This window comes from Mesocricetus auratus, unplaced genomic scaffold (genome assembly GCF_017639785.1).
Source record: "Mesocricetus auratus isolate SY011 unplaced genomic scaffold, BCM_Maur_2.0 Super-Scaffold_15014, whole genome shotgun sequence".
NCBI lineage: Eukaryota > Metazoa > Chordata > Mammalia > Rodentia > Cricetidae > Mesocricetus > Mesocricetus auratus.
Window position 1 is genome coordinate 7321087 of NW_024429186.1, and position 14477 is coordinate 7335563.

At 55.7% G+C, this 14477-nt stretch overlaps 1 protein-coding gene across 7 annotated transcripts in view; it reads right to left on the bottom strand.

Annotated features, from left to right (window-relative positions):
• Positions 1-11582: 11582 nt before the first annotated feature.
• Positions 11583-14477, bottom strand: part of Aspg (asparaginase) — a 35977-nt gene continuing 33082 nt past the window's right edge. For all 7 annotated transcript variants that reach the window (XM_040742377.1, XM_040742374.1, XM_040742378.1 and 4 more), the window contains 3 exons: positions 13954-14040; positions 12494-12593; positions 11583-12264 (listed from right to left, as the gene is read on the bottom strand). In XM_040742377.1, coding sequence (XP_040598311.1) covers positions 12181-12264; positions 12494-12593; positions 13954-14040 — 271 coding nt within the window. In that variant the 3' untranslated portion in view covers positions 11583-12180. The remainder of the gene's footprint in view (positions 12265-12493; positions 12594-13953; positions 14041-14477) is intronic.

Here is a 14477-nt window from a genome sequence, read left to right on the forward strand (position 1 = left end):
CTGCTCACTTAACTGTCCCACCATTCTTCCTGGGGCTCAGACACTGGGGTTGCAGCAGACACATGACTTCAGCACCCTGGCCAGCGCCCAATTCTGAGGCTAGTAAAGGGGTAAATAATGAAGCATTAGAATTAGAGTAACTCACCCCAACTCACCTTGACTCCTGGACATCCGACCCATAGGGGGTCCCCTGTCTCCAGGTGCCCCCTGTTTCCTGAGACTACACAACCTCAGACTGGTGCTTCAAACCGCATGTCCTAGCTAGATACAAACCACTGTTACCCTTCCCACCTCTGCCCCCAGGACCCTAGCGCAAGTCCTGCATGCACGGCATCCGCTTCTGTCTGTATCAGCACAGCTGAGAGAGCATGGAGGAGTCAGGCAGGTCACACACACACCCTTCTCTGCTTTCCATGATCCCCACCAGGACCTGGCAGCGCCTGGCCTGGCCACCCCTCTCTGACGTTGGCTCAGACCCAGCCCCCAGGCCTCCTCACTGCTCCCAAACGGGAGCCCCCTGCTCTGCTGCTGCAACTGGGGAGGTGGGAACTCTTCACACACACAGCACTGGGCTGTTTTTCTCCAGGTTGTCCCGGAGTGCTGCCTTGGCAGGGAAAGCTTCCTTACCTAAAATTCCCATTCACAACAGCTCCTCCCAGCCCTCCACCCCCACACACACACACAAACGCCTGTTTTCCTCATCTTTTTACCACAATCAAGCCTCTCTCTTCCTGAATGTCAGTCACCTATCATAAAGTCAGCTCAGAACAGCAGGAAGTCTGGTGCTGTTTCCGAACACCTAGAGTAGAGAAGAATCCCTGTGTTTGCTGACGGCATTAAGGGATATCTGAACTCCTGGGTACTGACTTTGTGCCAGTCCATCCGGGCACCTCTGCAGCACGAAACCCAGGGAAGGAATGCACGTGGTGCTATATGCCCTGCACCCTGCCAACCAGTCCCCTGCACAGACAGAGCCTCGGTCCCCCAGCCATACCTGCTGGGACTGCTGGCCCAGGTAAAGATCCTGAGATTTTTCCCCTGGAGCCCCTTCCAAACTTGCAATCCCCAGCCAGCCTGCAAGACCCTGCATCCCGCCCGCAGCTTAACCCTCCTTCATCCCCTTCTTGGAGTGATAACTCTTCAGCCTCCCACACCCAATCCCAGGTAGATGTTGAGCCTCCTCCCAGAGCTACACCCTTGTGCTTACAGCCAGCAGGTGGCGCCCCTTGGCCATAGTCCTTATGGTAGGAACCAAAGTAATCATTTGGTCCATTGTCTGTCCTATTGGAAACTGAGGACCTAAGGGTCGAAGATAACTCTGGTTCCCTGACCGGGTGTGATACTTCAAGACAAGGATCCCAGGACTCCTGCCTCCAGCCCTGATGCCTCTCTGTGACAGTACACATGCCTAACAGGCCTTGGGGACCCCAAGACTGACTTTCTCTCTTCCTCTCTCCATTCCAAATCTGGGCTCAGTGTCCATCTTTGAATGGGCAGTGTCCAGTGGAAAGGGACATACAGCAGCCACAGCCCTCAGCTCTGCAGGCACATTGAGAGTACAATCTGGAGACCTTTGGGAAACCCCAGCACAGATGTGTCATCCAAACACCCCACCAATGTGCCCACTGTTTCCTAGAGAGCCCTCCTGGGAACCACATCCTTGGGGAGCTCCCAGATGAGTGTGAAGGCAGCCTTGTGGCTGCAGCTCTGAGTATGAGCGTGTGGTGGCATTAGTGTTGTGGAGAGAGACTGCAGTCTGAGGTGACGGCTTGAAGATGTGATCCTGGGGAGTCCAGGCAACACCACAGAGCACAGCAAGGACCATTGTATCCCCGGAGAGTTGTGATTCCCTGTGGCTCCTCCAGTTAGTCCTGGGTAAAGCCATGGTACTGAGCTCCATGAATGTAAGCACAAATGTAATTCACACAGCAAGCAAAAAACCCGGCTTATAAATATACAATAGCAGGAATAGAGTTTAAAAAGAGACTGAGCACTCGGGAGGCAGAGGCAGGCGGATCTCTGTGAGTTCGAGACGGGGCTGGACCGACAGCCTCCAAAACAATACAGAGAAACCCTGTCTCGTAAAACCAAAAAATAAAATAAAATAAAGAAACTGAAAGGTAAGATCAAAGACCGGGCTGGAGAGGTAGCTCAGTGGTTTAGAGCACTTAATGCTCTTGCAGAGGACACAGGTTCAATTCCCTGCACCCACATGATGGCTCATAACTGTCTTCTGACCTTTGTGGATATGTATGTTGCAGACATGCAGGCAAAACATTGATACACATAAAGTAAATAAATCTTTAATTAAAAATATATAGGAGACCAAAAAGATTTCCCCCGAAAGTAAAGGACGAATAATTGGGAAAGAAGCAAGAGGAGCTGGAGAGATGGACCACTGGTCTAGGGCACTGACTGTCCTTCCAGAGGACCTGAGTTCACAGAACCTAGAGTTCACCCATTGGCTGAACTGGCTGGCCAATGAGCTCCAAGGATCTTCCTGTCTCTCCCAGCACTGGGATTGTGTGTGTAGGCCATCACAGCAAGCTTTTTGCGGGTGCTGAGAACCTGAGTCCAGCTGTTCATGCTGCCACAGCAAGAGGTTTACCAGCTGAGTCACCTCCCTCCCCCAGCCCCCACCTCCTCAGCCCCCCACCTTCTCAGACCCCCCCCACCTCCCCAGCCCCCAGCCCCATCAATTCTACTTTTAAAATCATATGCTTGTTTAAATTCTTTTCTTAAAAAGTATTCATCCAATTTAAATACGCAGATCAAAGAAGAAGCATACTTCTGATTCACTTACAAAGACATCTCAGTGGAATTACAAAGAAAAGGAACACAAGACATCACCACATGAAGTTTAAGACCAAAGTGGTTCTCGGATGAAAGTTCTTATATGTGGACATAATAGAGGCAGAGAAAACAAATACTAGTTAGCCAGACCTTGCCAACTATGGTGCCAGTGTGACCTAGTCCTGGGTAGCGGTGGCCTGTGCATTGGGGCATCTGCCCAAGACACTGAGCATTCTAAGGGGGGGGCAGGTGACTATCTTCCAAAGCTAAGGGAAGACGAGCAGCAGCAAGAGCGAATTCGTCTGGGAGCTTTCTTGGGCCTGCACCAGCTCTGCCTGCGCCCGTCTGGCCTCTTGGGCATCACTGGGCAGCCATTGCTGGAGGCTGCTCTCCTGGGTGTTACACTCGCGCTGCCACAACATCTAGGGGAACGATGTATGTGTCAGATGTACTCCTGGATCCTGGTCCCTAAGGGTAGTGGGAGGTATGGCTAGCCCCTGAACCAGCCAGCAAAAGCACAGCAGAGCCCAGGAGAACCCAACACAGCCCATTGCAGAGCGGCCCCAAGTGAGAGCACACTGGATACATTTGCGACCCTGGCATGCCTTGCAGGAGAACAAAGTATCTTTGAAGAGAACAGCCCAAAGGTAGAAATAGGCATTCGAGTTCTTGGGGTGCCAAGGAGGACTTTCACTCTGAGCGAAATAGAACAGTAGGAACACGGTTTAGCTTCAAAAACAATTTAAACAGTGGCAGAGAGAGTGACATTGACTAAGGAGCACACAGGTGATCTCTGAAGGATGGAGGGTAAGGAGGTAGGTCTCGTACCTACTCCAGCTTCTTGCCTGAAGAGAGTTTACAACTTCTGAAGGGAAAACCCTAGAGGGGGTCACATTGTTCGAGCATAGAGGCGACATAGTGTCAGAGTAGAGCACAAAGGTTAGCTCTCCTAGTTCCCGGGGGTTGAACCAAGCCTGCTACACAAACTTCTGAGAACACGTCTACAGAGCACAGGACCATGGTTAGCTACCAGGAAGGACCCCAGGAAAGTTGCCCACATGTAGCAAGCTCCAACACCCATGTTCACAATAGTATGCTTTTCAGGAGCCAAACTGTAGAGCCACCCGAATGCCACCGCTGGGAAATGCAGAAGCAGAGGATGGTGTAGGCTGGCTGCTCGCACAGCTCGGGGATGGCATGAGCCAGCCTTTTGTTCCATCCCCAGTATCATAGGAAAGCAGGGGGAGCCAGAGAGGAATAAAAAACTGAAGGCACTCACACTCAGTGGAACATCAGTCTCCCTATTAAAGGAAAGTAATTAGCAGAATGGGTGTGGTGGTTCACAGGAGGGTCTCAGTGAGTTTGAGGCCAGCCTAGTTTACATGGTGAGTTCCAGAACAGCCTGTCTCAAAAAGAACAAAACAAGCCAGGTGCTGGTGGTGCACGCCTTTAATCCCAGCACTCAGGAGGCAGAGGCAGGCGCATCTCTGAGGCCAGCCTGGTCCACAGAGTGAGTTCCAGGACAGTCAGAGCTGTTACACAGAGAAACCCTGTCTCAAAAACACAAAACAAAAACAATCAACAACAAAAGACTACCAACTTGAGTTCAATCCTGGGACACTACATGGAGAAGAGAGAGAACTCCTGCAGGTTGCACTCTGATCTACACACACACACACACACACACACACACACACACACACACACACACATATATATATATATATATATATATATATATATATATATATAGAGAGAGAGAGAGAGAGAGAGAGAGAGAGAGAAATAAAAATGAAACAATTTTAGGCATTAATTACCACTGTCAAGATCACAAGTAAAATCTTCTCACTCTCCTAAAGATGCGACCTTCCTGTCACCTCCATTCCTCTCCACGTCCCCTGCAATTTTTGTTGGAAGGTATAAACTGCAAATTCAGGCTGGAGATGCAGAGCACTGACTTCTCTTCCAGAGTTTCCCCGGGGTTCAATTCCCAGCACACACATGGCCACTGACAACTGTCTGTAAGTAACTCCAGTTCCAGGGAGATGCCAAGGGATCAGAGGGGTTCTGACTCCCTCTTCTGGCCTCTGTAGGCCCTGCGTGCATGTGGTTCACAGATTGCACACTCAGGCAAACACCATACACACAAAATAAAAATCAATGACTCTCAAAAAATTTTAACTGAAATTTCTAAACTTCTATTAGATATAGGATTATCAAGGTTTTCCATTTTTTGTTTTGATAGTGTGTATAGGTATTATATATCATATATATGTGCATATATGCATATACATATACATATATATATCTTTTTCAAAACAAATTCTCAATATATAATATAGCCCTTTCAGGCCTGGAGAGCTCCCTGGATACACCCTCCTGCTTTGCCTCCTGAGTGCCAGGATTAGAGATATGCACACTATACACTATACCTGGCTCAATAGCTTACAATATAAAGTCGTCACATTTGTATTCTCTCTCTCTCTCTCTCTCTCTCTCTCTCACACACACACACACACACACACACACACACACACAACCTTCATCTGTCTGGCTAGAAGCTTATTTTTCTTTATTGTTTTTGTTTATGTGATGTTTGTGTGTCTCAGAGTGCCCTGCACAGGCAGACACTCACCCAGCCCAGGCCTCCTTCAGGTCACCTGTCCAGGAAGCCCTGGCTTGGAATGCTGACGCCAGCTATGTCATGGGCTCCTCTGGGGACAAGAGGCTCTGGACATCTCCAAAGCCCAGCAGTGCAGGGACTTGCCTCTCTCGCAATCCTCTCTCCCTGCTGAGGCCTGTTGCCCGATACTGGTTCTCAGCCTGGGGCATTTCTACAATCACCTGGGAACCGGCCATCCTGGTTCAGGAGCCTGGACCTCTGCTCTTCATTAGCCCTCCAGGTGAGTCAGCTATCCAAGCCTGAGAACCCAGCTAGCATACTGGCTTAGCAGCTTTAATGGAGCCCAGAATAACGCAAGCTCTATAAACACAGGTGTGTGTCTCCCGTGGGAAAGCCAGCTGGTAGGGAAAGGGGTCTGAGTGGCTAAGATAGAATGAATGTTCTATGAGCTGGTCCAGGGTAGAGCGGACAACCTTGCCAGGACAGGGACCCTTCCGAGATCATGTGACCTTCAGTGCTAAACCAGGAGGTACCAGGCAAACCTTTAAAACTTGTTCATTCTCCAGGGGAGGCTGTGCTGGGCCCCAGGATGTGGCCCAGTGCTGTCCAGGTTCCACTGAGGGGCAGAGAAGGCAGTACAGGAACACTACAACCACCTCTGTTGACACCCCTGCAGTGTAGGAAGGAGCCTGTGTTCACACGACACTGCAGTCCAGGAACAGGCTGGGAGAGCCAACCTGTGATGGATGGGATAACCCTAGGGGCTCCATCATCAAAGGCAATGAATCACGGGGATTCTCGGGAAGCTGAGTGTAAGGGACAGGAGCGTCACAAGCATATGCATGGTCTCTGCAGAGTAAGAGCCTCTTGTCCTCCTAGAAGCCCCAACACAGTGCTACCTGGGGCCTTCCACGGGTAGTTACCTCTCCAGTGAGCCCACCAAAGGTCTTTCCACCATGAAGCAATGCTTGCCCACAAAGCTGTCACTCCCCTGGAGTATGTTGGGGGCGGGAGATCTGTTGCACTGTTTTCAGTGGTTCCTCCTCCTAGGAGGATGTGGGAATTCCTGGGCATAAGGGCGTTGACAAAGTCTCTTGCTTGTAGGAGGTAGAACAGGGTTTGGACACACCCCCACCCATGACCCGCCCTACCCAATCCTGTGTCTGGAGCAGGAATAGGACGGGAGATGGGACATCTTTCTTTCCAGCCCCTCAGCTCACCTTTCCAGAACCAGGTCCCCAAGAGTAGCTAGCTTAGGTCTCCAGCCTTGGACAGGGCAGAAGCCAACTGAGATCTCCATAAAGGGACAGGAAGCAGACTGCGGTGGCTGGAATCCTGATCCCTGAAGCCTAAGCCCACTACCCACCTGGGCCCTGGGCAGTGCCACTCAAACTCCTGGAAGGGTGTCTGGCCCTGCAGCTTGGCTCATGGAAGTGAGACGCAGCCACAGAGGCCTCTGGTCCCCAGCCAGGAGAAAGCTGGCAGAGAGCAGAGGCAGGGCCGGGGGCAGGAGCAGCCCCTCCCCACAAGAGGCCTGGAGTTAGAAGGGCAAGGGTGGTGGGGTTGCCCAGATGAGGCCTCACGACAGGCCTGAATGAAAAGCCTCAAGGACACAGGGTGCTTTGGGAATATCTTTATTATTTTTATCAACCTGCCATATACATATTTAAACCAAATTAAATGATTCAGAACTACAAGCCAGGAACACTCAACATGTCAACCCCTGCCTGAGTGGCCAAGGGCGATGCAGCCCCCACAGGGAGAACACGGCATAGAAAAAACCCTCTGGGAGGGGAGGCAGCAGAGCACACCCGGGAGGCCTCTGGTTCCTAGGGGCACCCTGGGTTACCCCACATACCAGCTCTCAAGCTGCCCGAGGCTGCTGTCCACATTGGCACTTCCTGGGCAACCACGAACACGATGCTGGCCCGGGGTGAATGCCGGGGGCGGGGGTAGGGGGGCACGCGGCACCCCTCCCTGTCTCCTCTGACTGTCTCCTGCACAACCCCCCAGCTGCTTGCCTGGGTACCCCTCCAACGTGCAGTTGGGGCACAGGGACCCATCCAGTGGGAAATGCTCTAACCAGGTGCAGATCCACCCTAGGCTGCCCTGGACTCCCTGTCACAGCCAAGGAGACTGGAGCAGGAGGGGGCTGTGAGCTCAGAGGTCTGCAGGCTGTCCGTTCCTTCCCATACAGTCCCAAATGACAGGCCCTGGCCACCTGAGGTGGAAATGTCAAGCACACTTTGCTCAGGGCCACCTAAGGTCTCACTTAGACCTCTCCCATGGGTGCACCCCCATCTAAGAGAGGCGCCTGAGACCCCACATCAGCGCCTGTGTCCACCACCCCTCATGTCTCCTCTCCAGCCCTCCTCTGGCCCTGGAGGTCATCCATTCATGCTGCTCGCACTCTCGGGATCCCTGCCCCACCCTGGAGAAGGAAGGCTCTGGCAGTGGAGTTCGCAGCTCAGTAACCAGCTTGCTGAGGGCTCAGCAGCCTAAGCCCCAATCGCCGCTCCCAGGAAGCCCTGGAACAAGGAGTGTCCCTTGACCCCGAGGCCTGAGGCCAGCTCCCACCGGAGATTCGGTGGTTACGGACAAGGGTGGATCTGGAGAGACGGAAGGAGACGCCGGCGCCTGCCGACTCCGCACGCACGTGTCAGCAGCATGGGCGAAAGACCAGGCTACAGTGCGCGTGTGTCCAGGGCTGGTGTGCCTACCCGGTCGCCGCTCCGCACCCCAGCCGGCCCGGGCACTGCTCCCTCCCTCCCCCAAGCAGACCTTGGCCGTCGTGGGCCGCCCCGTCGTCGCTGTTGTCGTGGTCGCCTTGCGTGCCGGATCTAGTGGTCCTAAACATTTCACAATTGCGCTACAGAACTGTTGAACTGTTAAGAACCACTGGACCCGGCGCGCCTGCAGACAGAAGCTCCGCGTGGCCGGGAGCTCCGGGGCCACAGGTCCGCGCCCTCCCACGACCTGGCCCGCGTGGCCCGGCTGCACTCCGTGCGGCGGCGGCCGGCGTGGCTGCGCCTTTTATGCCGCACGGCCGCCCCGCTCGGCGCCGGAACGCGCCGGCCGCGCTGGCCCGACCGGTTTTTCCAGGCCCTCGGGTCGCACGGCGGGTCGGCCCGAGGCCCCGGGACCGGCTCCGCGTGCCCGCGCGGGGGTGGCCCTGACTCACCGGCCGCGCCCGGCGCCCAGCTTGACGCACCTGGCCCGGGGTCGGTGCAGGGGCCGCACCCGGTGGAACCCGGAGCGCCGGGTTTGCAAAGCTCGCTAAGGGGCCACGCCGGCAGGGCACGCACCGAGCCTCGCGGGGGCGGGACGGGACACGCCCGCACCGCGGACTCGCTTCAAAGAGAACTCCGTGGGAGGGAAGGAGGGAACAAAGAGAAAGTGAAACTGGGTGGGGGGGCTGTGGTGAGTTTCTGCTTCCCAGACCTGGGCCTCTCGGGCAGTCGGAGGGGGCGGCGCGGCGAGCCTAGTCTGGGTCCTTCCGTCAGTCGCCTGGGACCTTGTCCCCAGCTCAAAGGGCCTCGTGTGCTATGCACCTGCCTTCTTAGTCCCTGAGCCCAGAAGGGTTCCGTTCTGGTGCAGCCCGCTGTAGGGACAGTGTTATAGGAAATGGAGAGCGATTGGAGGTGGCAATCTTACTCATTCCCTCAAAACTGAAGTCTCTGAGGACCAGCAGGAGGTTAGCATAATTTATCCATGACCAGCCCAGGGGACACCAGAGTCCTCCGGATGCCACAGACTGGGCCCTGTTAGGAGGCACCCACTGGGCTGTGAGGGAGTCCCTAGGCTTTTCAGTGATGCTCTGTCGGTTAACTTTTGCATTCAGCCTGTAGGGTGAACAGTGAAGGTTTAGGGGTTTCATTTTGCAATTGGGTAAACAGCCTGAGAGAGCAGCCGTGACTAGGTTCCACGGTCCTCGGCAGTAAAGTCTGACTGAATGTGGAGTCAGAGGGACCCGCCTGGAGGACTAAGGGGATGACTAAGAAGAGGCATGCAAGTCACCACCCGGCACACATGCTTAGACTGTAAGTTATCTCCTTCCTCAGCGAGAGCCCCTGGGATAGCGTGGGGGGTGGCAGAGACGACTCCTTCACAAGCAACCTAGCCTGAGTGGGCTCCCTTTCCTCAACAAAGGTGGGCGCTGTGGCTCAGAGGGGACTTTGGGAAGACAGGTGACACCTACAGGCCCCTATGGTTCCCTCGCAATAGGAAATGGGCCTTGCAAGACATCACCCGTATATGAAGAGGGGTGGGGGTGGCCTGGAGGGCTCTCAACGGGGGAGTCTGATTATAGCACAGAAAACGCTGGGAAAACATTGAGGGTGTGATGAAAAGGAGATGTTCCCCAGAGATAACCTGGCCTCAGAGGAGTTGAAGCCTCCCTAGAGGGAAATTACCAGTGTGGAAAACAGCGGTGAGCCCTGCCTGCTGGGGGCAGGGCTCTGGCCTCCTCCCACTCATGAGGAGGGGCACAGAGTTCCACACCTCATCCAAACAGGAGTCTGATCTTAGCGCAGTCAGAGTCACCTCAGCTCTGCAGCTGCCAATCTGAGACCCCAGTGTTCCTGGAGGAGCTCTGTCACTTATTAATCTGGAAGATAAGGGTGACCCAATGCTCTTCTTAGGGGCCTGGAAGGGACACGTGAGGACCCCAAAGTGTTGAATCGCCTTGGACCATGGCCTCTACCTAAGCAACTTATCCATGAGCCTCAGAGGAACATACGCATGGGGTATCTGCCTTCCTCCCAAGGCTTCTGGACAGTCAGTGCTTGTGAAGCCAACCCAGGGTCTGATGTGAGTCTGAACTCCTTCATCGCTGAGGAGAGGCCTCTGAGAACCAAGGCTGGCTGGCAGCCCTAGTAGGAGTTCCTATTGCTGCCCAGCTCCTGAAGCCCCCTGACTCTTGTTGCCCCCACCTCTGCAGAACCTGTGTGACTAACATGAAGCTCAGTCAGGCTTCCCCAGCTGGCAGGTCAGCACGGGGGGGGGGAGTAGCATCCAGTAGGATGGGGAAAGGGAATGCAGGCTTGCACAATCTACTGAGTGTGGTGTTACCCTAAGCCATGGCTCTCCCAGAGAGAAAAGTGAGGGCCTGCTACTTGCAGACTGAGCTCACGCTCCATACCTTCCCCAGGCGCATGTCTGATGGCCTCGCCACCCTACCACGGACCCTGGAAGCCTCAGCCCACAGGTGGTAACTGGACTTCCGACGCTCATACCCCGTGGCCCCTCTCCACCCACTCATCAGGGATTCACTGAGGTGTGGGGCAAAGGCTTCTGGGCCCTGCCGTGTTCATGTGGTGTTACCGGGTTGTGCAAGCTCTGAGCACACCTGTCTGGGTGAGGAGCTGGGAGGCTGCCAGGGCAGTGTCTGCTGGGGCCTGGGAACCAGGCTGAGGAGCCGGAGGCGTGGGTAGGGGAGCCTTAGCCTGGCTCGCCCAAATGCCGAGGGCCAGGTCTGGGAGTCCCACTTGCCCACCATCCTCAGGGTACACACTTTCATGGGGGCCTGGGTGCCCAACGAACAAATGAGCACTCTCATGTGGGTACAAGGTAGGGAGAGGGGACCTGAGGCTCAGGGCAGCTCCTTGCTTCTGGCTAGGAAGGGTGAGGGCTGTATGTGAGCGTCTCATCCAAGAGGAAATAGCCTGGGGTGGGCCCTGTCCTTGCTAGATGTCTAAAGTGTGGGCTGCGGGCCAAGCAGAAGCCCACTTCCTAAAGAAAGCCCCACTGTGCCTTCCCCAAGACCTGCAGCTGCCCAGCTGTGTCAGGAGGCCTGCCTGCCTAACCCAGAGCCTCACCTGGCCCGTGGGCCGCCCAGCACGCAGACAGGAGCTGGAAATGCCCCATGTTTGGAGGCTGTCTGCCAGAATGCTGAGGTCTCCTGTCACTCCCCTTCAGCTCCTATGTCTGAAGAGGTGACATAACCCCAGATGAGAAGAATCAGGACATGTAGATGGGGCAGAAGCTACCTGAGGGGACGGAGTGGGACAGGGCTTACTCAGGCCATCCCATCACCCTATCCTAGGGTGCCCGGCCAGCGTCAGGATGATTGCTTAAGCGGACCACTGTCTGCCGTGGATGTCTCTCTGTCCCACAGCCTGAGGCCTACTCCCCGCATGCCCACACAGTCACGGTCCACACGGAGATCTATCCAGGTCAAGCAGCAGCTGTCCCCACAATTTTATTGGCATTCTGCTCATCAGAGACCTCCAGATCTGCCACGCCAGCAGGCTAGGAGGCAGCTTAACAGGAGCTGCTGGTATGTGCCTGAGGTCCCTCCGGCAGTAAGGATCACCTCGCGGAATGGCAGGTTGGGAGCCAAGGAGGACTTCCTGGAGGATGCATGGAGGACGACGTATGGAGGATATGTCCAGAAGCAGGGCTCCCCCTACTCCGCCGCAGGTGCCCTGTGTCTGTAGTCCAGCCATTCCCAGGAGGCGGGGTAGCCCAGCCGGTCTCAAAACTCCAACAATGCAAAGGGAACGGAAGTCAGCTGGGCAGCCCAGGCCCTCCCAGCTCAAGACTGGGCAGGGTGAAGGTCTGAGGTGGGCCTGGCCTACATGAAGCTCCAGCTTGTATCTCCATCAGACTGCTCCTCCCAGAGCCCCACGAAAGGCTCTGGACAATGCATCTGTGCACTCCACCTCCTCAGGCTGCCTGCAGAGCCGGCTCTGGAATACCAGGTGCCAGGGTCCAGCTTCAGACCAATGGGAGCTCACTGGGGGGACGTCAGCCCGGCCCGGGACTTAGTGGGCCTGGGGCTGGGCACTGAGCCTGTCCTTAAAGCTCTGTAGCAGGGCCACCACATCAGCATTCCCAGCTGCTTCAGCCTGTAAGGGAGAGAGATCTGTGGGTCTGCTTGGACTCCAGAACCCAGAGGCCCCAAAGTCCCGCCCACTAGGACTGACACCCCACCCCCACACTGGGGACTGATAGGACACACCCCATGGGTTGGGCTGATTCTGAGGGAAGTTTGTCCCTAGGAGGGATGGGCAGCTCTTGGGACAGTGAGGATCCTGGGGAGACCTCCAGAATAGAGTGCAGGAGGCAGACACTCACTACTTGCAGGGCACAGTGTCCATCATAGCCCAGCTGTCCCAGGTCGGCCCCTGCCTGCCACCACGCCCTCAGGCCTTCACTGTCTGCCCTGGATGCCAGCCTGGGGGTAGGGAGTGGGCGGAGGGAAGCTGTCAGAACCTGCTGGGCCCCTCAGCTGCCCACCTTCTCTGTATGTGCCCCTCCCGGTGCCCTGGGTGCTCCTACAGCTGATCCAGCAGCACCCAACCCTGGGGCAGGAGTCCCAGCCACAGGCGGCCTGGAGTCTGGTTTCACCTATGGAGTATGACTGTGACTCAGGTCAAGGGCACGAGCTCACACACACACACACACACACACACACACACACACACACACACACACACACACATGCATCTGTGAGCATGTACATACCCACCCCTCGCCAGTTTCATATTTCACAACACAGACTTTGTGACGTATCTGGCTTGTCTCAAGACAGAAGGAAATACAGACAGCCAGTAGGTATAGAAGGGAATCCAGGAGGTGTAGGGTCCAAGGTGGCCCTGGACCCCAATAGGCTGCAGGAGCACCCTGGTTGGGGAAAACTACAGGGGTCACTTTTCCCATAGTGGAAGGTTGGGGTGGACAGCCTTGTCCTTGGACAGTGTCTTCAATCTCCCATGCTCTGTATTTCCACTCTGAGAGCCAGGCCCCACCCTGGGTAAGCTGGGGGTAGAAGAGACCCAAGTGGCCCATGACTCCTTCTGTCCAGGAAGCCACAGTCCCCAGGGGGCACCGTATATATAATTTCTGAGGTGGATCACGCTGGGAGCACCTGCAGCCCTCCATTTACCTACACTGGTTCCCCCCATCTCAGCCCAGCCAGCACCTCAGTTTAGCCCAGGCCCAGTAAAGCAGGAGTCCTCTAGGGTGGCGAGCTGCATGCTGCCTCAGTTTCCCCACCTTTCACTGGAGCTGACAGGTCTACCTTGGTGCAGTCCTGAACCAAACTAACCCAGCCAAGGCCAACTTCCATCCTCTCGGGTCCTCCGGCCCTCACCCCATTGCCTCCGCGAGCCACCCTTATCTCTCCATCTTAGGGGGAGTGGTTCAGTAAACATCACTTCTCTCCTAGGATACCGCAGACCAGTGTAGGGGCCTGAGAGGCTGAGGATGTCCCGACAAATGATCCATACCCTGGGCAGGATGGACACACCGCTGACAGCACCCACTCCCAGCTATCACCCGTGGCCGTAGCCCAGATCTGCTCTCCTCTTTCCCTCACGTCAAGCAAGCCCACAGCACAGGCACACCCTTGCTGATTGTTCGGTTGGGTACTCCCGTAATTGGGTTGGAAAAGGGTGCTTCTGTCAGCCAGGCCACCTAGGTATGGGGTCTCTCTCCTCAGCACCACCTGGCTGACCTGACCTGATCCTCCCAGCAATCAATCCCATTGCCTTCCTGAGGCCATCACCCATAGATGGAGGTGCTCAGACCATCACCTGCACAGTTCTGTCCCAACGTCCTCCAGCTCCTGGGGAGACAGGCAAGCCCCAGCAGCCCGCAGCAGCCCAATGACACCCTGATGCCTGCATGAAAAGATGCCGATGGTCAGTGTGGCCTACACCCTGCTGGCCTCATTCAGCCCTGGGCCTGGAGGAGCAGGGTCAGGAAATGCCCACCCAGACACCCACAGCCTAGTTCCAGACCAGGACTGTCCCCTGGTTCTTTGCCCGCACTAGGGTGCCACCTCAAGGTCCATTCATCCAAGGCACCTTCACAGGATGTCCGGGGCCAGAGGCTGTCCCAAGTCACAAGGTGCTAGTCGGCTCGCTCTTACACAAACTGCACGCCCCAGGTGGTCTCCCTGCCCAGCTGGGAACAGCACCCCAGAAGCTGTCTCCTACCCTCAGTCAGTCAGCCTTCACCGTGTCACACACCTGAAGTGACCTCTCTGGCTAGGCCCCGGATAGGCTCTGGGGAAGCCAAGTGAGGTGTGCCCCAACTCCCCCCTTGGATACAGGGT